The following is a 26,530-nucleotide window of genomic DNA, read 5'->3' as shown; positions in this document are numbered from 1 at the left end:
TCTCTCTCTCTCTCTCTCTCTCTCTCTCTCTCTCTCTCTCTCTCTCGGAGCATTTCACATAACACACACTGTTATTTTTGTCACTTACAAGAGACTTCAAATATTAGTGTGATATTTTTATATAATATTCTCCAAGACAGGCCTTTAAAAGAGTGTGTAGTGATGGAGATGTATAAAAAGCAGCAACAATAAAACATTTAAAAATACACAGAAGGAAATCAAAAAGAAGTTCTGAAGGGGATTTAAACTACACAACTTTGATAGTACCATACTGAATTTAATATAAGCTTTTTTAAAAAACAGTTCGGGCAGCTAGGTAGCACAGTTAATAAAGTGCCAGCCCTGGAGTCAGGAGGACCTGAGTTCAAATTCGACCTCAGACACTTAACACTTACTAGCCATGTGACCTTGGGCAAGTCACTTTACCCAATTACCCTGCATTCCCCCCTCAAAAAAAAAAAAAACCAACAGAAGTTCACAATTTCAACTAGAATCTTCTCTTTTTGCTTTCTGTATACTAAAATGTTCATGTTTACTGATGATTAAGTTCATAATTTTTTTAAAAGGTAAAAACAAAATAAGTATGCTATGCTTTCTGGTAGGTAAAATGGAAAATAAGACTAAAATTATGGTGGAAAGCAATGGGAAGCTTAAGGAAACCTTGAAATACCAATACAAATTAAACAACTACTCTAGCTGCATAAGAAAAAAAAAAAGCTTTGGTCCCCAGGGTAATTGCAAAGATCTAATAATCATCTACTTGAATCCATCACGGAAGAGTACAATGGAAGACAGAAACTAGTGTTATATATAATAAAATATAATAATAGCTACCATTTATATAACACTTTAAGGTTTGTAAAATATTTTATATGCTACCTCATCTGATCCTCACAACAAGCCTATTGGGTAGATATTATTACTACCCCTTTATTGATGAGGAAACTGAGGTTGAAAGAAGTCAACTAACTTCATCACATGGCTAATACATGTCTGAGACCATATTTGAACCTTCTTTGACTCTAACTTCAGCTCTCTCTCCACTGTACCACCTAGCTGCCTTGGTAGAAATATAATATAAGCTATATAAAAAGTACAAAATATATAGATAAAAACCATATAATTAAAAATATCAATTTGGCTATTTGGGGCAATATTGAGGAGTCTAAAATTATGAAATCATTCATAAATCTAAGTCTGTCACATTAGGTAATACTTTGTTCTATAAAGTTATTGTACAAGATTTTCAGTGATCTCTTTTTAATTATGAAGTTAAAATTGAACAACGGAATCAAAATGAGTGCTATGCTCACATATTGCCATTTAGATAGAAAATTGATCACATTTAAATGGCAAAACTGGCAATTCTAAAAATCTACATTAATTACAAATAAGGAACAAATGTGCTACTACCATTTTCAAAAGTAGTTATTTTATCATTAAGTAGTTACTCCCCTCCAAAAAGGGCAATTTCTTTATTATATAACCTCATATACAGTATAGACATTTGTGTGGCAATCACCTCTCCTTATATATTGTGAATTCCTGGAAAGAAGGAAGAACCTTATTCTTTTTTGTATCCTCCATAGCACATATAACAACATTTTCCCTTAGATACAGTTGGCATTTAAGTTCAGTGATTGTCATACAGTATAATAATAATAGCTCATATTTTTGTAGCACCTTAAGATTTGCATAGCACCTTTCTCACAACTAATTTATATAGTGTGCAATTAACTATTTTTGCCTTTTTTTTTGGAGGACAATTGGGGTTAAGTGACTTGCCCAAGGTCACACAGCTAGTTTATGTGTTGTTTCTGAGGCCGGATCCAAACCCAGGTCCTCCTGACTCTAGGGCCAGTGTTCTATTCATGTTCTATTCACTGCACCACCTAGCCGCCCCAGTAGTGTTCAATTATTTATTTCTAATGTTATAATGTATAATAATATAAAATATTATTAATTTTTCAGATGTGGAAACTGAGGCTAAGAAGGACTAAAGGACTTGCTCAGGACCAGACAACTTATTAGGTCAGTTGCTCAGACCAGTGGTCTCTCTACTATACCACCCAGCTTCTAGTATGCAAGGCGTCCCAAAGTATGAGAAGACTTGGATGCATGCACGCACACATGTAGTGTAAAGAAAGGAAGACCACAAGTACAATGTACAAACTGAACATAACTGTGTTATTAAAAACCGTAATAGAGAAAGATCCATGCCATATATGTGTAGAAAGACGGGGATGGGTAGGAAATGAAAAAAAGATTAACAAAATAGGAGCAATGAGTAACTACTATGTTAAAGTCAACATAAACATCTCTGGGGTAGATGTTAATAATTGGTAAATATCAAAAACTTACACATGCAATCATTTACAATCTCTTAAATTTCCTTGTTTAATTTCACATGCCCATTTTTCATACTTCCTTTTCTTAATACATTTCTTTGAATACCTAAACTTGTCTGTGGAAGTTAACATTTTATGTTAAAAAAAAAAAAAGAAAAAGGGGGGGGCGGGGTAGGGGGGGGAAGGTGATACAGTAGCCAAAAAAGGTAATGTGAGTTAGGCTACATTCATAAAAACAAAATATTCATAACAAGGAAAATGCACAGTTGTTTGCATGTTATCTCTCCCATTAGACTGTGAAAGCAGGGACTTTTGTGTTTTTGTTTGTTTTGTCTTGTCTTTCTTTGTGCCCAGGTGCACAGTTCAGAAGCCTCACATGCTTACTAGCTGTGTGATCTTGGGCAAGTCACTTAAACTCTGTCTGCCAGAGTTTTCTCAACTGTAAAATGCATGGGGGGCAGGGGTTGGGGGTGGGTAGGTGTTAATATAGCACTTATATCCCATTTGTGACAATAAAATGTGATCATATGCATAAAGCACTCAGTAGATCCTTACACATAATAGTCACTTAATAAATGCTTGTTTCCTTCCTTCCTTTCACATAGTAGGTGTTTAATAAATGCTTGTAGACTGCCTGAATTGGCTTTGATAATCCTGCTGCCTGGATCTGAGGATATCTGGAGTTCTGTGCTCCACTACAGACACACTTTTAGAAAGAACACAGACAACCTGGAACTCATTCAGAGGAAGATGTCAGGGGTACAGAAACCATGCCACATAAAAGTGGTTGAAGGAACTGGAAATGTTTAACCTAGAAAAAAGTCAAGTGTCACATACCTGTCTTCAGATATCTAAAAAACTTACGGAAGAAGAATGACTTGTCAAATTTAAATGGTCTTTAGGGGCAGAACTACCAGCAATGGGTAAAACTTGTAGTAACAAAGATTTAATATTCATGTAAGAAAAAAATTCCCTAACAATTAGAACTATTCCAAAGTCTCTTATCTAAACTGTTCATGAAATAAAATTGTTCTGAAGTTATTGGATAAGCAAGAACAGGCAAGGGCACAGGTTGAAGGGCCTGCCTCGTTACCTCTATTAATTCTTCATTTTCTCCATGACATCTTTATTCCATATTCTTGCTATTTTAAGGTAAAGAACCTTATCACAGTGCTCTGTACATAGTAGGTCCTTAATAAATATTGTTGACCCAATTGGCAAGTGATAGGTTTTTCATTCCTGGAAGTCTTTAAACAGATACTGGAGGCTAACTTTTTAGAAACATCTGAAAATGGGATACCTGCTCAGTTACAGGTTGAACCAGATGTTCTCTATGCTCCTTCCCAATTCTGAGATTCTGTGATTTTCTGACCTGAAAATGCCTGACAAGGCCCCAACATTACAAAGTCAGGTCTACCTGTAGCAGAAAATGTCAGCTGTAAGGTGTTAGATCTTTAAGGTAATAAAGCAATCAGATGAACCTCTAATTTGACCCTTTTTTTCTTCTCTCAAGTTAAACGAATCTCCCTTGAAGTGAAAATTGTTAGAAAAGAAAACACTTTGCTACCAGCAGAGAGGCTGAATAGTGTTTTTCAAAACCAGGGGGAAAAGGTGCTGCTAGCCTGCTGCAATTTTGTAGCAGAAGCAATACCACCACCACTACCACCACCCCTCCCCCCAGAAAAGTAAAGTGCATGGGGCAAAGAAAACATTTTTAATGACTTTTTTTTTCAAAACAGAGAAGGAGCGGGAGAGACACAGGCCTACAAGAGGGGGATAGGGGCGTGGGGGGGTGGGGAGGGGATGCATGAGAAAATATGGTAAGTGGTTCTCTGGAGTCAATAGAAATTTTGAAAAGAAACGGGTCTCAATCAGTTGAAAATGAAGAACAGGAAGCCTGGCTTCACTTTCAAATAATAAATCCCTTCACTCTGAACTGCTCACCCAACGCTGGCTAAATTAAAACACATAAAAATGACAGGAAAACAATGCTTACTTGGAAAATATTGCTCAATTTTATTCTTTGGTGCTTTTACCCTCTCTCGCTCACTTCAGCCTCTGCAAAATCCAGTAGGAACTGAATGAATGACAATCTACACTAATATTGAAATTGTACCTTAAAAACATCCAAGATGGGCAGTCAGCAAAAAGGTGACCCCCTTTTCCCATGTGCATCAACATTTTACTACTTGAACAAAGACAACTAAGGACTCTCTGGTAAAATGGTTTGAAGATTAGAAGACCTGGGTTCAAATCCCATCCCTGGCAGTTACCACCTGGGTGACAAAAGGCAGATCACATAACCTCTCTGGGCCTCAATACAGTCATCTCTAAAAATTACAAACTTTGTTTGTAATCTCAGCCACAAATTTTCAAATACATTTGTTTCAATGGACAGCTTATGTTTATGTAAACCAAATAATTTAATAGCATCAACTTCTGCTCCATCTACAAATTATTTCATATCAACAGATCTCACAGTAATGAAGGATACAGTATTTAATGAACAAAGTCTGCTCGCCAGAACCAGAGCTTCTATCACTAGACCCAAGGCAGATGTCAAATAAAATTAACTTTTACAAGCAGCTGCTGTTTTAATTTCATTGATTTTAACAACTGAAAACCGTGTCTTTCCAAACTCCATTTTCTTCTAACAGCAACTGATCCCAATTACTAATCTGAACTGGGAGACTCTGCATTATATCCCTCTGGCTTCTGAAAACAAATTTGCTCCTCTGCTCCATGTTTCTCACTTCCACAGGCTTGGTCAGATATGTTATCAGTAATATTAATACCTTCCATTTGCACACTTTACTGTTGCCAAAGACCTCTCTCATTTGATATTCTTTACACCAGTGGCTTCCCACACACAATGCCAACTACATGGAGACTGCCCTATCAGCCAAGAGTGAACAAGATAGAAGATATGTTAGATATAAAAACCCACCTTGACCTTGTCAAGCAAAAAGCATTGCCTCCATTTCAGCTCTAAACATGCTCAGGTAGTTTAATTTACACAGAATATTAAACAGCACAGAGTTAACAAGACATTTCCAGTTCAAGGGTCTGGATGATATGAAGGACTGACAACAGTCAAAACCTGAAAACAGCCGCAGGCAGACCGACATCCATCCCAGTGCCAACTTTTGATCACAAATCAAGTCTATGGTATGAGGAGCAGCTTGGGATATAAGAGCTAACTCTACCAGTGTCCTATAAGACTTAAAAATGCAAACAGATGCTTGCACAAGAACAGGTAATAAGACTGATGCCATGATGAATGGACATGAACCACTAGCTTTTCTTACAATATGAACAAAACAAAACAAATCACAGCCTGACTTTTATCCGTAGTACCCAATTTCTCAAATTTCAGTTCCAAATTCATGGGTTACTATAGTAGAATGCCTTAATTGGATTTCTCAAAAGAAAGGCTTAGCAAATGGAATACCAGGTGCTTGACTATTTGAGCCAAAGTTCTCCCATTTGGGGGGGAGGGGGGCATCTTACAAAATGACTAAGTGACTGACTCAGTCAGCAATAGTATCAGCCATTTATGCCTACCCATAAATTCAGGGCAAAGGAAGGCAATCCCTATGGAGGTAAGAGGCAGTGGATCAGCCCTTTATAGTCAAAAGAACTGTTTCCCAGGACGCTATTAATTATCTCCCATCAATTCCACAGAGTATCTTCTATTCATTTTGTCTCCTTGCCCCAGTATGATTCTCAATCTTTCCCTCAATAGAAAAAGAAAAGAGTAATTTTCAAAGACTGTAAATACACACATCTTGATAAGTTCTGTACAGACAAGTTGCTGGTCAGTCATTTTTGACTCTTTATGACCCCATCTAAGATTTTCCCAGCAAAGATATTACAGTGATTTGCCATTTCCTGCTCTAACTCATTTTACATATGAGGAAACTGAGGCAAACAGGGGTTAAGTGACTTGCCCGGGGTCACACAGCTAGTAAGCATCTGAGGTCAGATTTGAACTCCAGAAGATTGGTCTTCCACTTCTAGGCCCAGCACTGCCCAGCTGCCTCTAGAGACAAGTATGTTAGCAAAGGATGTTATTTTTAAATTCTCCTCTTCAATTAAATTAACTGTCATTTTTCTCACTTGAGTGTGTCATCTAAAACTAGAATCACAACTAATCAAGATAGTTTATAGAACAGTTTATCACAATCTGCATTTCAGTTGAGATTTCTTAGAACCAATAAAGACAAGCTGCGGAACAATTGTCAATTTGTACTGATAACCCTGTGTTTCTTTATCAGGAGTTCCCTAAATCAATGAAATGACTTCAAGTCAGGTGAACCTGGTTTAAAATCCTGTTTCAGAAACTCAATATCAGCATGACTGTGGGCAAGTCACATAGCCTCTTGTACCTCAGTTTCTTCATTTGAAAATGAAGGATTGGAATCAAAGCCTTTAAGCTTCCTTTCAACTTAATATATATGATCCTATGCCAAATCATAGACCTAGCAACCCCCTCTCCAAAAATAGTGATCCTATACACTTCAAAGATCTAAAATTCCAACCATGTGTTATCATCACCCATCTATTCAGATTGCAATTACAATATAACTCAGCAAACAGTCTTTGATAACTACTATGGCCAAAATGATCATCACTTCAGGGTAAATTGAGTGATATGCTAGTCCTGGGACAACAGAAACACAATTTATCACCAATTCTGCAACTGAAGATTACCAACTTGGAAATGATAAGAGATTGTGCTCTACTAGCACAGTCTGAAAATCCAGGGTCACCTTTTCACCACAAGGAAGAGGCAGAGGGCTTTAGTTATCACTGAAAATCATTCTGAATTGTTCTAAATATAACTTTATGGAGTATACACAAAATTTTTAAAATTCCTTATCCAAAGTCATCTCCAAAGACTTTTTTTAATCACATTTTCCTTAATTTATATTTGTTGATTTATAAATTCCCTAAATCAAATGTACTTACCCAGGTTTTCCAGTACTCTGCTGTTCTTTACGGCTATAGCATCATGCTTAAGCAGAATGCCATCATGTGGAAATTTCTCATAAAGCTTTCTAAATATGCACATAAATTTTTCTATGTGCTCTGTCGTATATGTAGCCTTCTAGTAAATGTTTAAAAGGTTATCCAGACAGACTTTGGGCCTTCTATATCCCTATTGCTTATCTCCTCTAAGATTAGCACTGTCCATGATTCCCTCTAACTTTTTGCTGCATCTACCTCACATAACAAATGTCAGACATATGGACAATCATCTTATCTGTTTAGAGCATAACTTACAATCTTGGAAAAATCGAAGAGAAACCTAATTTGTTCTCCTAGATGATCATCACTCCTACATAATGCTGCTAACTATTAATCTGTAATAAAATAAGGTTTTCACCAAATATTCTGAAATAAGTTGTTGAAGATTCTGCAATTCAATTTCTATTGCCAAAGTGAAAGAGGCATATGAATGCACATGTGAAAGCATATGAAAAATTCACATGTGGAAAAAAATACATTTTGTTTTTCCTGTGAGAACTTTTGTTACCAAACTCAAAATTAACACATTGAATTGATGCTTCCTTCATTAGGCCTTTCTTTTTGCTGCCCATCTCTGTGCCTTTTCACAAGCTGTCCCTCACACACCATCATTCATCACCATCATCACCACCACCACCACCACCACCACCACCACCATCATCATCATCATCATCACCATCACTGACAGTGTCTATATAGTTTTAAGATTCACAAAGTGCTTTACAATATTATCTCATTCTCTCTCACTGCAACCTTAGAAGGTGAGTAATATTATTATTATTCCTATTTTATAGATGGGAAAATTGGAGCAGGCAAAGGTTGTGATTTGTCCAGGATCATCTAGCTAATATGTATTTAAGGTCAAATTTGAACTCAGGTCTTTCTGACTCCAGGGCCAGTAGCATTCTGTCCACTGTGCCAACGAGATGTCACCTAGAATATTTAACTTCCTTCATTTTGGTCACTTTCAGTTTTACTCATGTGTTTTGTTTTTACATTACATACATCTACAGATTACTCTTTCATGAGATGTCTCTTATAACAAGTTAAAACGAATAAGTAAAACAAATTATACAATGATTCCATCCATATGCAATATTTCACCTCTATATCATCCCTTCTCTATTTTTTAAAACAAACAGAAAGTGATTTTTCTCTCTCAATCCCCTATCTCACTGAAAAAAGATATTTGTTTAAAAAAAATATGTAGTCAAGCAAAACAAATTCCCCCATGGTTGCATATAAATACACACACACACATATAATATATATGCATATACACACGTATATTTGTGTGTATGTATTCATGTGTGTCTTATTCTGTGCATTATCAATCCTCTGGAATCATGAATGTTCATTATATTGAGCAAAGTTCTTATAGCTTTTAAGTGTATATTTTTTAGATTGTTATCATTTTATCAATTGTTCTCTCCTCTTGGAATCCCTATTTTTTTTTTCCTGGCTCTGTTCAACTCCTGGCTGCCACATAAGGCCTTTTCTGATTTCCCTTAATTATCAGGAAACCCCCACCCCAGCCCAAGTACTGAAGTATTGGATATACTTGTTTCATTGTTTTGTAGAGTTGTTTTGTGGAGTCTGACTCTTCATGACCCTTGCTGGGGTTTTCTTGGAAAAGATAGTGGAGTGGTCTGCCATTTTCTTCTACGGCTCATTTTACAGAGGAGGAAACTAAGGCAAAATGGGTTAAATGACTTGCCTAGGTTCACACAGGTAGTCTCTGAGGCCAGATTTGAGCTTAGTAAGATGAGTCTTCCTGACTTCAGGCTTGGTGCTCTATTCACTGAGCCACCTAACTACCTAACTTCACACTTAAATTTGCTTATCTATATATGTATTGTTCCCACCCCTCCCGGCAGAAGTTTAACTCCTTGAAGGCAAAGACTCTTTTACTTTAAAAGCAGTATCCCCAGTACCTAGCACATGTGGTATGTTGTATGTAGCTGATGCTCAGTAAATCCTTGTTGGGTGGAACTGAATTGAATTGGGGAAGAGAAAGGGGCAGTCTCCTTCCAAAACCCATAGCCATTATTTTCCAGAACAGAACATAATTCTTTGGAGAAAAGAGTATGATACTTGAAGACACTAGGAAAACTAATTAATTAACCAGGATATATGAGGATTTCCACCCACCACTGAATTCTCAAGCCATTAATTCAAATATGTAATACCAGGACAATGTTAACAGTTATATAGCATTTTTAAGGATTACAAATCACTTTACGTCTGCTATTTCATTTGCTCCTCACAACAATCCTGTGTGGGACGTGCTTTTATTATTATTATTCATATTTTATAAACAAGGAAACAGGATCGGAGGGCATATGTGTCATGTTCAGAGCTGCAAAGTTATTAAGTATCAAAGATGGGATTTGAACTCACAGCTTCCTGTCTTCAAGGCCAGCACTCTACATACTACTTCATCTAGTTGGTACACAGCACACCTCTAAAGTGTATGCCCACAGATGCTTTTAGGAGGCATTCATCCACTTATTTCAGCTATTTTTCTGTCCTCCTGGACTTAATTCTCCCTGTTGCCTCACAGTGCTGATTCTTTCCTCAATGGAAGATTGCTTTTGTGGATACAGGAAATGTTTTTTAGTTAAGTGTGAAACATCACATTATGTCTCCATATCTGACTCACAGTTTATTTCTCCATCCTGGGATCATCATTATACAGTACTATTTTTGCATTCACTCTGTTTAGCTGAGGCTTATGATACCCTATTCTATTCACAAACAGCATCTGCCTTTTTTTCCCCTTAGAAAAGTTAGCCTATTTTATCATTTTCTTCCATTTAATTTCTTTTTCAGTCACTCCAAAATGAGCTTCTTAAATTGATGTTTGATTGGTTTTTAACTACATCCCCATGAGTATTTATATGCCTTTTCTATTCACATTTAAGTCTTGAAAAAGAAATGAAAATAATTTGCATTAATATAACACATCCAGGCATCATTAAAGAAGTACATTGTCCTCTTTCCTTTAATTCAAATAGTTAAACCAATCTCAGTTTAGATCCAAATATTCTCTTTTAATATTTGACTATGTGACCCTGGAGAAATCACTTAATCTGTCTGCCTCAGTTCCTCAACTATAAAAGGAGGGGGTAATAAAAGCACCTACTTAATAGGACTGCAATAAAGATCAAATGAGATGTTTGTAAGGCACTTAGCACAGTGCCTGACACATAGTAGGCACTTAATAAATGCTTATTCCCTTTCCCCTAACATCTCAAACTGTATGTCCCATAGAATTGTTAAACTCAACATCAAACTGAACTCATTATCTTTCTCCAAAAGACCCTTCCCTCTTTCTGACTTCCCTATTACTATCCAGGCTATGACCATTCTCCCAATAATCCAGGCCTGAAACCTAGGTATCATTCTCTACTACTCATTCTCTCTGAACCATCATATCCAGTCCATTGCCAAGACCTGTCATTTCTACCTTCAAAGCATCTCTCATGTATGTCTCTTTCTATCCTCTGACACTGTCACTACCCTAGTGCAGGGCCTTCATTATCTCACTCCTCAACTACTGCAATAGCCTGCTGTTTGGTCTCCCTGCCTCAAGCCTCTCCTCACTCCAGTCCATCCACCACTCATCTGACAAAGTGATCTTCCGTAAGCATGGTCTGACTGTGTCTCTGCCCTCCCCTCCATTCAATAATTGTAGTGGTTCCCTATCACCTGCAGGATCCAAAATAAAATGCTCAATTTTCTGTTAAAGCCCTTCATAATCTGGTCCCCTTCCTACCTTTCCAGTCCTTTTTTGCCTCCACATACTTTGCAATCCAGTATATACTCTGCAATTGACACTGGTGACTTTATTGAGCCTTCAACTGCATCTGCTAATCCTAGGCATTTTCACTGGCCATCCCCCATGCCTGGAACACTCTCCCTCCTCCATCTCATGCCTCACCTTGACTTCCTTCAAATATCAACCCAAGTCCTACTTTATACAAGTCTTGGTGTCTTCCCTCTAAAATTAACTCTTATTTATCCTGTATGTATTTTGTTTGTATATAACCACCTCCATTTTGTCTCTCCTATTAGTGTGAGCTTTTGAGAACAGGGATGTTTGGGTTTGGATTTTTTTTTCTGGTTTAATATAAAATTATGTTAATTAATTAATTAAATTATTGTTATTATTAATTAATTGATTAATTAAAAATAGTTATGGTTTAATATGTTTAATTATGGTTTAATAATACTTGACATCGCAATAATCTATAAAATTACATCAGAAGATGTAGTTTTTTAAAAGACATTTTAAATGAATACTTCAAGAACCATTCTTCCATCTCTCCATCAATAAAGATTAAAATCCATTAAGTAAATAGTCTTAATGAGTGAGTTGACTGAAGCTAAGAGTAGTTTAGTGGGTTGCCTCTTGTAACAGTGAATCTCAGAGACAAGATTTAAATCCACATCCTTCTTAGACAACAATGCTTGGTTTTAATTCTTCCTAAATCCAAAAGCAAAACTTATTTTCCCTATCTAACCTTACTAATGTCTGAAGAAAACTTTAGTGTAATTTTTTTGAAATATTTCCAATGATAGCCCGCTTGAATATGCAAGAACTTAATTATTTTACCAATTTCATAAAGCTGGGCTTCAATACAAGCAAAAACTTACATCACTCACTGACTTTTTTGTTTCTAAATTTACAGAAATTTCCAATAAATAAATATTGAGATCAAGAAACAAATTGCCAAAAGTTATCCTCACTAATAAACAATAAAAGATGGGACAGTTCTTGTTTAAATCACCTACTCAATTAGCAATGACAATAGCTAGCATTTAAACACCTTTTCTAAGTTTTACAAAGTCATTTTGTTGTTGAAGCAATGAGTTCTGTCTGACTCTCTGTGACTCCATTTGGGGTTTTCATGGCAAAGGAACTGGAGGGGTTTGCCATTTCTTTCTCTAGCTCATTATACAGATGAGGAACTGAGATAAACAGAGTTAAGTGACTTGCTCAGAGTCACACAGCTACTGTCTCAGGTCAAATTTGAACTCAGGTCCTCCTGACTCTAGGGCTGGCACTCTATTTACTGTATCACCTAGCTGCCAATATTATCTCATTATATCCTCACAACAAATTTTATTCTCCTATCCTGGGAAGTAAGTGCCTTTATTATCCCTATTTTATAAATAAGCAAACTGAGGTCAACCACGGTTAAGTAGGGTAACATAAGACAGTGTCTAGGGCCAGATTTAAACTTAAGTCTTTCTGACTTCAGGTACAGTGTTCTACTATCTACTGTACGACTAGCTCACTAACCTAGCTGATACTAGCTGAGAATTAAATTCAACTTGTTTAATAAAAGTAGCCGTCTTTCTTTCTGACTCTATAATATATCCTCAAATAAAGGAACTGATTTCATAAGCATAGTACATACAGACTTTAAACTGGAATTTTAGACCAAGACTAAGCATCTTTCAGCTACCAGGTTATCCACATACTCCTTTCCTAACCTAGTTATTATAATTCGATTCACTTTCATCCAACAATTACTTTGCTTATCCACCTTTCCATTCCACCTCATTCACCAACCCTATTTTTTTTTGTCTTAGCATATTATTATGTCTTACTCTCTTTTGTCTGCATATCAAATTTGTCTTCCTTTTTATCTTTCCTCATCTCTCATCCCTAATATTTTCCTACTTGTATTAATGTAGATATGCTTATTAGGGCAACTAGGTGGTACAGTAGATAGAGCATTGGGCTTGGAATCAGGAAGATTCTTCTTTCACAAGTCCATTTAGGCCTCAGACACTAGCTGTGCGACTTTGGGCAAGTCACTTAACTCTGTTTGCTTCAGTTTCTCTTCTGTAAAAATGAGCAAGAGAAGGAAAAGAAAAACCACTCTAGTGTCTGTTGCCAAGAAAAACCCAAATGGGGTCACAAAGAATCAAACATGACTAAAAAATGACTGTACAACAACAAATTATATATATATATAAATGATGAATATGTGTAATTATATGTATGTATTATGAGTCATACCCCAAAATCTAGGACTTCTCACTTGGATGAGGCTCTTCTGGCCAAATCTAACACCAAAAAAATTTGTGATTAGGGTAATTGTTGGTACTTATACATTACATAAAATACCACATATTAATAAAAGTCTTAATAAGCTAAAAAGAGAGGTACATATATCTATGACCAATACTACCCACTTGCTTGAGAAAAATAACACAGAAAACAAGTAAATTACTCCTACCTATTTACAGCTAATAAAGTTTTCAGTTCCTATTGTCAATGGACAACCTTAAATATAAATAAATTATCAGCATACAAATTATTCTACCCATAAAGTTGTTTCTTCCAGGATCAAACCCAGATACCTCCCCCCTGCCCCATAAGCTAGAAAAGCTACAAGGGGCCTTACAAAGATGTAGTCTAATTCCTTTATTTTGTAAGTTAGGTACGAAGTTTCACACAGCCACAATGATAAGTCAAGGATCAGAGCTAATTGTTGGCACAGCTGGGATGTGAACCCCTATCACTTGACTTTCCTTGCACAATGTTAATCCATTTTTAATGTTTAAGTTCACAATTCTTTCTTGATCTGCCCTTTAGTTTTCATCTTTTTCCTTTTTTTAAGTTTCAGAGGCAAAATAATTTTTATTGAAAAAAAATAATTTGAAAAAGATAAAGATTTTAAGAAGCTAGAATAGTGACTTAGTAGATTTGGAAAAGATTTAGGAATAAAAATGGTGTTTCAATACACTCTTCCACTCCTCTCCCCTTGCCCACCATCATTATTTTGTTGGAATTATGAGCTCCCTTTTTATGGATGGCCTTGGAAATGACTAGGTCTTTCCTGAAAGTCTTCTATCATTTGGATACCATAAATACATCCATATACCACATTGTAGACCTATACCTCACTGTAAAGCTCAAAGCACTCAATAGTAGGCCATGAGATAAAGAGACAAGGAAATAAAATCAGACACAAGAGTCTCAGTGCTAACATTCCTCTGCAGTATTCAGGTTAGCCTATGCATAGCCATACATCCTTCGGTATCAGCAGAGCTAGTCGAAACTTTTAAAAGACCTTGACATGAATCTGACTGATTGCTTTTCAATGACACTATTTCATACTTTCTAGTACAATCAGAAAGATCATGTTTGATGGATAACCAGACAAGCAAAGGACAAGCTTGAGCAATGGCTATCCGTTACCACTGACATCTTCATGTTTTATTACATAGCTTGAGGAAGAGAAGAGGGGGAAAAACAACAGAGGTAATCAAATTTCCAAAAGATCTTACTGAGCTCTGAAAATACATGATCGATATTATCTGGGACAGTTGATCTCAGAAAGGTCAAACTGTTAATTTCATTGCATTGCAGGAATTGTAAACAGTTTTCAGGTAAATATATCTTGCATACCTTTGTTAATGTTTGCTTTCTCTGAGTAAAAATCATTTATGTGTATATGTGCAACCGATACATACATAGGCGTATTACATTATATTAGCTGTTCAGTCTACCAAAAAGAGCACTGAACAGTGAGTAAAATGATTAAGTTCTATTTCCATTCCACTACTCACACATAATTGACACCACATGCAATTTGTTCCTTTTTAATAACATGTAAATTATATCAGCATAAACTAAAGGCAACACTACCAAAATATTTCAATAATGGTACAATAGCAATTAAAACATGGCTGTCATAATTGTAAAGTCTATTACTGTAATAATTATAAACCCACACTAAATTATTAAAAGGAAGTAATAAAGCTGCCTTAAGGTAATAACTGTCTTTTTTTTAAGTAAGAATTTTATAGTAATTTGCTAATACCACATCATAGCTTAAATGTGTGCATGGTATTTGAACACCAATTTTCTTTGCTTTCAAGATACATATTTGATGCTCATTCTTCCATTTCATAATAAAGCCAGTTTCTCCACAGAAACTAAACAAAGAATCCCAATGCCCGAAGCAAGGCCCTCAAAATGCACATTTGTGCCATACAGCAAAAAGTTTTCTTCACTTGGCTCCTGATTCAAAGATGCATTAACCCTCTATATTCCCATGACACACACCAGTTCATTTATTTGGGTCTTAAGAAATATGAGCTCTAAAAGTAAAGAGAGAGTAAGGACCTGGTCATTTTTGCATTTCATCTGAAAATGAGGCAACAAAATTTTGCTCAACAATAAATTTACTGTAGTTTATGCATTTTAACAAAACTTGAGCAATTAAAAAACAAAACCACCTCTACATCATGCAAATACTGAACTATCTCTTGCACACTCATTACTTCCTTCCAATTGCTACATTTAGTGGTTACAAGTGTCACTCAATGCAGCAACATCTAATTCTCAGCTCCCTTCTCCTCAATAAACTAGAAGCTCTAAGTACTACACCTGAGACTCCCAATGATTCTCAGAGTATTGAACAATTGCTTGCTTTAGGGTATGTCTGAACCAGAGAGAAGTTAAGACTTTTCTCTGGTTCACAAGAAGTAATAACATGCTGTTTCCACAAATTAAAAGCTGTGAACATGAAGAAGTGCTGTTGATAATCATTTGTGTCATATGCCTACTACTAGAAATAGAAAACCATTTATTTTATAACTGTCTGATGAGAAAACTTGTCTACACAGTGTATGCCACACAGCTGAATTCAAACTTACCTATCCACAGCCCAAGAACAAAAGTAGAATGCCATACAATGAGAATGGTGAAGAGGAGAGGACATCTTCCATAAGAACAATAACATAGTTGGATGATCATGATAATCTAGTCCTAAATTTGTGATTAAAACATTCTATTTTTTCATCATTAGAAGAAGTTTTAAATTTCATTCACATTGACTTATATTGACTGAAGAGGCAGTATGGTATAGTGCATAGAGTAAGTACAGCCTAGCCTAGGGGTCAATAAAACCTAGATTCATGGCCTACTTCATATACCAGCTGTGTGACTCTGGACAAGTCATGTAACCTCTATGCCCCTTTAGGCAAATTTCTAAGATTTCAGAATAGTTGGTGACCTATTCTGGTAGAGGGACTTACCTCACCAGAAGTTCCCTGAACCACTGAAATCACTAGTTTCTCCCTACCCTAACCCAAAAAAAGGAGAAACTGCCTTTTATTTATAAATTAAATTCTGATTGTTCCATGTGCGTGTGTGTGTGTATATTTTTCCCCTTCCCTTTCAAAAAGCAAAATAAACATATGACCTCATATACATAGTCGAGGAATAACCTTTTACCATATGAACATACACAGGAAATGGGACTGCCCTTCCCTAAGGACCTGGGCTTCTGATTAAAGATTCACTCTATCTTAATCCAGTCCCAGACTCACCAAGCTCCCTGGGCCAGTTTCCTGATATGCCACCAACATACATCCTGCCCACTCAAAACCCTGCCACTCAATTCACCTCTAGTTCTGAGAATACAAATTAAATCAACATTATCATTCCCAGAAAGGACATATCAACCAATTACCCTATAAATCTTTCACCATTCCAGTGATTGCACGCTTATTAGAATGTGAGCTCACTAGCAGCAACTAGGTGGCACAGTGAATAGAGCACTGGCCCTGGAGTCGGGAGAACCTGAGTTCAAATCCCACCTCAGACACTTAACACTTACTAGCCGTGTGACCTTGGGCAAGTCACTTAACCCCAATTGCCCTCCAAAAAAATTTTTAAAAAGAATGTGAGCTCACTGGGGGCAGGGCATGTCCTGGGGTTTGTATTTGAATCTCCACAAGTTAGCATAGTAATTAAGATATAATAATTGCATAATAGAGACATCTAGATGGCTCAGTGGATAGAATGGTGGCCCTGGAGTCAGGAAAACCTGAGATCAAATCCAGCATCAGATGCTTACTAGCTGTGTGTTTAACCTACATGTGTAAAATGTAGATAATAATAGCACCAACTTCAAAGAGTTGTTGTGATGATTAAATGAGATAGTAATTACAAAGTTCTTAGAATAGTGCCTAGCACATAGTAAGTGCCATACAAATCTTATCTATCATTATTATTATCAAATGCTTTTGTACTCATTTATTCATTAAAAAAAAATGCGAAAGTATTCCCAAATAGCCCTTTAGGTAGGCAAGTCAGGTATTTACCCCCATTTTACAAGCTGGGAAAACTGAAGCTTAGAGAGGTTAAATAGCTCAATCAAACTTACCATGCTAGTAAATAGTAAAGAGAGATATTAAGCTCAGTTTTGACTCATCATCCTTTCTTCTACTAGCATCTAACTAGTCATATCATCAAATGATCAATATGACTGTTAGGAATAATTTTAGAGTAAAAGTCCACTGGAGTACTGTTCATTTAGAAGGGTGGTCCAGGTGTGCGTGAGTACAGATTTGTCCCTTGAATCACACATCTCCAGCCAAAAAAGGTGGGAGGATCACATAGCAGTGAATTCTGGGGGCCTCTAGGAGACCATAAGACTCAATACCACTGTCTATGACTCTAGAATGTCACATGGCTTATCAGACAGAGTTGGTGTTTGGTTTTGTTTAACTTTGTTTTCTCTTTATTACAAGGGAAGACTTAAGGGATGTCCAGAAAGAACAATGATGTTAAAACAAAAGGCATGACTTTATAGAAGGACTGACACTTACTAGTTGCCAAAATACATTTACTATGTACCAGTTCAAAAGACTACTTAAGGGATACAGAAATTGTCAGAACTAACAACAATAAACTCCTAGGGTCCTTAAATGAGCTGATATTTGTAAAGTGTGTGGCACAGTGCCTGGCATACAGGTGGTTGGTTGGCTGGTTGTTGTCCTTCATTCTCGAAGAGGACCAAATGACATTACGTTACAGCGTGTCCAGTTATGACTGATCAAACCAATACAAGCTCAGAATGCCCAAAGGCTGGGTACACATAGTCCACGTGAATATCTGAGGTGGATTCTCTAAATTTGCACATCTCACAGTTATTTTAAGCTACTTCACTTCTGCTTTGCTCATAGAGCACAGTGTCGTCTTTGACGTAGGTATGCCATGCTGGGTGGTCCTTTGCCAGCATATTCCACGTCAAGCAATTAATTCCAGAGTTCTTCAGAGAAACCTTGAGAGTGCCCTTGTATTGCTTCTTCTGACCTCCAGGTGGGTGAGTGCTTGCCTCGTGTAAGGTGTCTGTAAAACAGTCTTTTAGGCAAGTATATGTTTGGCATTCAAACAACATGGCCAGTCCATTAGGGCTGTGCTTTCTGTTGTATAATTTGAATGGTTGGCAGTTTAGTCCAAGAAAGGACCTCAGGTCCTGCACCTTATCTTGCCAGGTGATCTTCAGAATCTTCCTAAGACAATTCAAAGAGAAGTAATTCAGTTTCCTGGCATGGTGCTGGTAGACTGTCCAGGTTTCACAGGCAAGGAGTTTTTAGTCATAAAAGCAACCTACTCAAAACAATTGGACAGTTGATTTTGAATCATTTCTAAATATAGAACTCACCCTATATCCAATAATGACATTTAACTTAAAATCAGCAGTGGTGGAATAGGGATGGGGGACAAATCTGTGGCTTAATTAGTATAGAGAACTCCTGGGTGAGGAAACCCCTCTGTCAATGGAGGTCGGAAACTTCTGCAACTTAAAGTCTTGATAGCTGCCTAGAGCATTGAGAGGCTAAGTGAGTTGTCCAAGGACATATGGCCTGTGGGTGTCAGCAGTAGGACTTCAGGCTAGACCTTTTTGGTTTCAAGTCCACCTTTTTGTCCATTAGGTCATGCTGTTTCTCACACCAATTAAATAAACAAAATTTGACATCAAGCATGCAAAGAGTGAATTACAAAACTCTTAAAAGTACAGAACATCTAACAAAATGGTAGAAGGGACAGTTAAAAATACGCAGTTTAGGTGTACAGGTATCCATGTTTCACTAGTTTCCTGGCCTTTCTTGTCCAGCTTTATTAATCACATATACATAATTTATTTTATAAAAAGAGAGCATATTTGAAGACATTGATTCAAAACCATCAGGCATACCAAGAACTACCATCAGCCGAGTGCTTGTTCCAATTAAAATTTAATACTAAACAAGCTTATTAGAAGACATTTCTTTGTAGTAGTGTCTAGGGGAATAGTCAGAACTTGACTGGTGATCTTTAAAATTGCTTTTCAGATGTGACAGTACCTGTAAAAACCAGGATATCCAGTTAAAGGGATCAGGGCTAGGCCTGTGATTTCATTGATATAGGGAACTCCCTAGTGAGGAAACTGCCTCTACCAGTGTAGGCTGGAAACTTCTCAGCAATTTATAGGCTTAGAGATTTGCCTAGGACACTGAGAAGTTAAGTGGTTTGCCCAGGGGTCACATGGCCAACCATGTGTTTTCTTGAAGGGCTTTGAGGACAGTTCACTAACTACTAGGCAACACTGCCTCTCTAGCAAATTAAAAGACATCAAAAATGAACATGATAAACAATTACCCTTAACACATAAGCTCCACAGGAAACATATAACTATTCAAGAGCCTTATAAATCAGCCTAGATATTGGTTAAAAGCACAATTTATATTTTAATTGTCTACTCAGTTCACTAGTTTCTTTACAATCTATATACCCTCATTAAGGTATTATGCAACAGTAATGTTAACTTTTTATCTCTTCATTTCACAAACTGGCCTATCTTTAAACAAAAGGGAAAAAAAACACCTCGGAGAAGGGAATTATGGGTTTGTGTGACTAATAAAATAAACCCCTGGTTCCAGTAATACGTGAAAGCAAACAAAATACTTCTTTCAGTCAAATATGGCAAGTTAAGTAATTAGAGGAATTTTCCAGCATTTGTGTGAATGAAGAAACTGAAGCTCAGACAGCTAAAATGTGTTTGCACTATTGTGAACAGTTCTATAATACCTGGCTATCTGTGACTATCAATTGGGGGAAAGTGCTTTGTAAACTTTAAAGCATTTTATAAAAGTGAGTTTCTTTTATTATTCCCATTAAGGACTCATTTTATCTGTCTATATGATATTTTGCCAAATGTTTAACATAAAAGAAAAACAGTAGTGGTGTGTCCCAGGACCATCTCCATCTTAATTCCACTGAATATAAAGATAAGAATGAGAAATAACAACAAAAACGATAACTGATATTTATATAGAGCTTTAAGGCTGATGAAGTACTTTACATGTATGTAAATGAGATAACGTATTATCTCATTTGATGCTCACAACAATTCTGTGAGGCAGGTGCTATTATTATCTCCATTTTAGAGATAAATAAACTGAGGTTTAAAGAGATTAGGTTACTTCTCCAATATCACACAGCTAGTCAGGAAGTAGATTAGGAGTCAAGGAACCTGGGTCACTTTGGACAAACCATTTAAAATTGCTAGGCCTCACTTTCTTCATCTAGAAAACAAGGTGGTTGGACTAGATGACCTCTAGATGACTTTGGACAAACCACTTAAAATTTCTGGGCCTGACTTTCCTCATCTAGAAAACTAGGGGGTTGGACTAGATGATTTCTCAAGGCCTTTTTAACTCCAAATCTATGATTCTTACTATCTGAGGTGTACTCTATCTACTATGCTTTTCTAGGAACAGAGGGTCCAGGTGATTCAGGAAAAGAGGGGATGGGGTGGGGTTCCTTCCTTTTTCTAAGCTCAGAGCTATTTTGTTCTGTCTTTGGTATCTTCCTACCTCCTTGTATTTCGACTTCTCAAGCCCTATTACCCTCATGGTCAAGTTTTCCAAAGAGATAACTCTCTTCAAGGTTACCAATGCTCTAAATGCTAATAACTCAACAGCCTTTTCTCAGTTTTCTCTGACCTCTCTGCACTGTTGGCCATCCCATCCTCCTGAAAAGGCTCTCTTCCCAGGCATCTGTGGTGCTACATTCTCCAGTTTCTCTGGAGTCTCTGTCGTTAGTGCCTTCTGCCAGTACTTTGGGTACAATAGAAAGAGTATCGGATCTCAGTTCAAATTGTTCCTCTGATACTACATGGGGAACTCAGGCAAATCACTTAACTGCCCTAAGCCTGTCTCACCTATAAAATGAAGGGTTAGTCTAGATGGTTTCTTAAGGTTCTTCCTGCTCTAGATCTCTCACCTTATGATCATTCATCTCCTGCCCACTAAATACAGGGTGTCCCTGAGGCTCCCTGCTATGCCCTCTTGGTGACTTCATTAGCTCTTATAGGATCAATTGTCTTCTCTACACAGATGACTCCGACATCTATAAAACCAACTCTAATCACTCTTCTGAACTTCAATCTCATAATTACCTGCCTATTAGTCATTTCCAAGCATCTAAAACAGAATTCATATATTTATATGTTAAGAAAAAGTCCATTTATTCTTATAACTTCTAGTTGTTGTTCAGTCATTTTTCAGCTGTGTCTAATTCTATGTGACCACATTTAGGGTTTTCTTGACAAAGGTCATTTTACAGATGAGGAAACTGAGGCAAACAGGGTTAAGTGACTTGTGTCCAGGGTCACACAGATAGTATCTGAGGCAGCATCTTAACTCAGGTCCTCCTGACTCCAGGGTTGGAGTTCTATCCACTGTACCACCCAGCTCCCCTTATAACTTATAAAGTTTATAATAAAAATGAGTTAGTGCTTGTCAAAATTCTCTTCAATATCTACTGACATAAATGTGTTTTTATTTATATTGTTAACATGGTTGATTATATTTATGCTTTTCCTTATGTTGAACCAACCCTGCTTCTTGATATAAAATCCAACCTGTGTAACCTTTCTGATATGTTGTTGTAGTCTGCTTTCTAAAATTTCACTTAAAAATTTTGGGTCAATGTTCATCAGAGATATTGATCTATAGTTCTCTTTCATTGCTAGGTTAAATGTCAAGACCATATTTGTACTGTAGAAAGAGATGGAAAGAGTGCCTTCTTATCTTACTATAGAAAAGGTTTATGTAATATTGTTCTGTGAATATTTTAAAGAATTCACTTGTTAAACTATCTGGTCCTGACATTTTTTTTTAATTGGGAATTTATTTATGGCATATTCAGCTTCTTTTTCTGAAATTAGATTATCGAAATATCCGGCTTCTTTTGTTAATCTGGGAATTTTAGTTTTTTGTTAAGTATTCATCTAATTCCTCTAAGTAAGCAATTTTGTTAGCTTTTTGTTATTTTCTGACAAGTTAATTTCTGATTGTTTTCTTTATTTTCTCAAACTTGTGAAATATTTTTCATTTTTGATATGAATAATTTGGTTTTCCTCTCTTTTAATAATCAAAATAGGTATTTAATTAATTTTTTAAATAAAATAGCACCTAATTTTATTTATCAATTCAGTGGGATTTTTGTTTTTAATTTTATTTATCTCATTTAATTTTCAGAATTTTACTTTGTTATTTAGAGGAGGATTTGAATTGTTCAAGTTTTTTTTAATTATATACATAATTCATTGACTTATTCTATCTTTTACTGATTAAAGTGTTTAGAAATATAAAACTTCCTCTTAGTACTATATGAGCTACATCCCATAAATATTGTTATGTTGTCTCTTTATTGTCATTTGCTTTGATAACATTTTCTACAGATTTTATAATTTGTTCTTTACAATTTGGTTATTTAATCTCCAATTATTTTTAGTATTTTCTTTAAGGGTCTATAACTTTAATAAGTTCTATTTAGTGTTAGCAGGAATAACAACAAAAGCAATACTAATAATAGCTACCATTGATTTGGTGTTTTAAGGTTTACAAAGTGTTTTTCATAAGTTATCTCATTTAATCTTCACAACTACCCCATGAATTATGTCCTATTACTATTGCCATTGTACAGATGAGAAAACTGAGGCTAAAACATGATGTTATATAGGGCAGCAAACCTTTCATATTTTCTTTTGTCTTTATATCCCTAGTGTCTATCACAATGCCTTGCACCTAGGGGGTGCTTAAAAATGATTGTTCACAGTAAGTGAATTCTGACCTCACGGGTATTCTAAAAGTTCCAAGATTTTTTCCAAAAAGGCAAGAAGCCTTCGTGAAGCTGTTATTAGGAATGGGGAATTTATAAGCAAGTTATATATAGGCCTATATACTCTACTTCCTTCTGGAATCTCAGATATTCTGACAAATCTGATTATCCAAACCACATTTCTGTAAACTATAGAAATAATACTGGAAAACAGCAGAACCTGGACTACAGTCTCAGCTTCATTACTCTGACCCTAAACAATTCACTTAACTTTCTTTGCCCTGGTTATTTTGTCTAGAAAATGGGTAATATTTGCTGTTACCTGAAATGCAGCAATGAAAAAAAAAGTAGGATAACACACCAGCAAGCTTTTTAAGCTTTAGAGGAAGAAAGGAGATACAAAAATCAATACGACACAATGATATTGAACTAAGTTAAAAACAATGCTGAGAGGGATTTTAAATGTGTATAACAAGAATATAACTTTAAAAACAAGAATTTTTTGTACTCAAATATTCATTGCACATCTATTCAATCTGTTGACTGAATGAATGATTGGTAGTAAAGTGGTGTGTAAATTCACTGAGATAAAATAAAATAATTACCTTCACTGATTTATACAATAATTCATGAAAATTTTTACATCTTAACACTTTTAAGATATAACATTAACTTCCTTTTGCTGTAATCATTTGTTTGGCACACTCAAGCATTGAGTTAAAAGAGTTCAGCATATATTCTTTAATACCTCATCATGAAGCTACACTTTTATCACACTGACTAATCAAGCAAATGAACCTTTGATAAAAAGTCAACTAAACACTAAAACAAAATTATGAAAAGCAGAGATCAATAAAATTTAAAGAAAAAATTCATCAAAGTGATAAAACTGAGCTGTTTTTTTTTTCAAAAAAATATAATAATAAAATAGAGCATTAGCTAATCATTTAGAGAGAGAGGAAAGGATTGAGAGGCAAAAGAGAGAGAGAGAGAGAGAGAGAGAGAGAGAGAGAGAGAGAGAGAGAGAGAGAAACTCAGAAAGAGGGAGAGAAAAAAACTGAGTAAAAAAAATTAAAAATAAGAATTTGCAACAAATGGAGAAAATTCAAATGAAATTACTAGAAACTATCATGCTCACTTATAAGAAAATTAACAGCCTAAATGAAAGATGGATATTTACAAAATTATAAAATACTCAAATTAATGGAATAAGAAATAGAGAATTTATGTAAACCAATTTCAGAAGAAAAAAGCCAAAAACAAATTCTCCCCCCACCCCAACTCCCAAAAAAACAGAACCCAATGGATTTACAAGCAAATTTTCTCCAACACTCAAAGAAAGTAGAGATTTGAATTCATCTAACTATACTGGAAAACAGTTTGGAACTATGTTCCAAAATTCACTAAATAGTGTACATTGTCTTTGGTGCAATGATAGTACTACTAGGCCTAAAACTCAAAGAGTTTTAGATCCAAGAAAGAGGAAAGGGACCTATATATACAAGAATGCTTATAGCAGTTGTTTTGTTAAACAAAAAAAAAAAAAATGGAAAACAGGTGACTGCCTACCAACTGTGTCATAACTGAACAATTTGTGTTGTATGAATGTGCTAGAATATCATTGTACTATTAGAAATTTTGAAAAGGAAGGCTTCAGAGAAACAAGATATTGATGCAAAGTGATGTGAAAAGAACCAGGAAAACAAGTTAAACAGTAACAAAATTATTACTAAAAACAACTTTGAAATATTGAAGGACCCTGATCAACGCAATGACCACCATCATACAAGAAGATGATGCAGGCCTCTCTCACCCCCTAACAGCTAGATGATAGATTAAAGATGCAGAATAAGATACATTTTTTGGACAATTCAGGAATTTGTTTTGCTTGACTACGTATATTTCTTAGAAAGCTGTTTGTTTCTTCCCCAATTTGGAGGGAAAGAAATAGAGGGCGGAAGAGGAATTAGCAATAAAGCTGTCAGAAGAAAAAAGAAAAGAAGGTCACTAAAGAATTTTCATAAATACCCAAAAGAGAACATGAGGAAAGTCAGAAGAAAATGCAAATAAGCAATAGAGCTGTTAAAGTTATATGTTGAATCTATATTATATTTAAAAGGAAAAGCAAGCTACACATAATAGAGATTCATGGTTTCATGTACAATTCTCTATTTCTGTTCTACATTGCATATGGAAATTAGCATTTTGCTCAGAGCTTACAAAGTACAGATTAAAAACACCATAATTTTTAAATGTTCATCTTCCTTCAAACATCCTAACCTCCCAGTTCTCCCATTAGCTAAGTTCCCATGTTCTGCTCCCCTACTCTAGCTCAGCTACACACAAGGATGATCACACCCTTGATCTTCCCAACACATCATTCACATATATTCCATTTCCATGATTAAGAATTCTGAATTTCCTTTATCCAACCAGAATCTATCATTCAATTTCACCATGCACCATTCCTCCTAAACCTATTCTTTATCCTCACCTCACTATAATGTTCAATCTTTCCAGTCTTCAATACTTTCCAAATTGATCTCTCCTGCTTTGATTTCACTTTCTTCCTAACCAGTCTTGAACCTTTAGTTAACTAATCAACTCTACACTATCATCTACCTTCAAATCCCTTGCTTCCCTGTTCTTTCTCCATCCACACCCTGCCAACCCCAAACCTGGATTATTTTCATCAGTCTCATTCTGTTTCTACTGTACTGATGAAAGAAGCTTGAACAAGTAAATCAAATAATCATGTTGAATGGATCCAATACAAATCTCTTATCTAATCTCACACTGGCCCTCATTCCATACCTTCTCATCAAATCTCTGAAATCACGCCCTCAGCTGACAACCTCAGCCTCAAAATTGAGACTTTTCACCTTTAAACCCCATTGTTTCTCTTTCTCTTTATCTCACAACCTTTTAATAGAATATCTAATTCTCTCCTCTTTACTCCAGTCTCTGATGAGGTTTCTCTTCTCATCACCAAGGCCATCTATTACATATGCTCTTAATACATTTTTGATTCTACCCTCTCCTGTCTATCTCCAGCAGATTGTTCCCACATTGAGAATTCCAATTTCAGGAGCAGCTAGGTGGCACAGTGAGTAAAGCACCGGCCCCGGAGTCAGGAGGACCTGAGTTCAGATCCAGCCTCAGACACTTAACACACACACACACACACACACACACACACACACACACACACACACACACACACACA

General features: G+C 36.0%; 1 protein-coding gene across 4 annotated transcripts in view; it reads right to left on the bottom strand.

Moving 5' to 3' along the window:
- PRIM2 (DNA primase subunit 2) overlaps positions 1 to 26,530 on the bottom strand; it is a 357,586-nt gene that overhangs the window by 152,808 nt on the left and 178,248 nt on the right. The window contains exon 8 of one of the 4 annotated variants that reach the window (XM_069070688.1): positions 18,013 to 18,707. The exons of the other annotated variants lie outside the window; for them this stretch is intronic. Coding sequence (XP_068926789.1) covers positions 18,678 to 18,707 — 30 coding nt within the window. The 3' untranslated portion in view covers positions 18,013 to 18,677. Of the gene's footprint in view, positions 1 to 18,012; positions 18,708 to 26,530 lie in introns of those variants that run through there. 4 annotated transcript variants of the gene reach the window in all.

The sequence above is a fragment of the Petaurus breviceps genome, unplaced genomic scaffold, assembly GCF_028583685.1.
Source record: "Petaurus breviceps papuanus isolate PSGF00001 unplaced genomic scaffold, PetGlider_PUasm1.0 90822, whole genome shotgun sequence".
Classification (NCBI taxonomy): Eukaryota; Metazoa; Chordata; class Mammalia; order Diprotodontia; family Petauridae; genus Petaurus; species Petaurus breviceps.
Note: the sequence above shows the minus strand (reverse complement) of the source record. Positions and strands in the feature narration are given on the sequence as shown.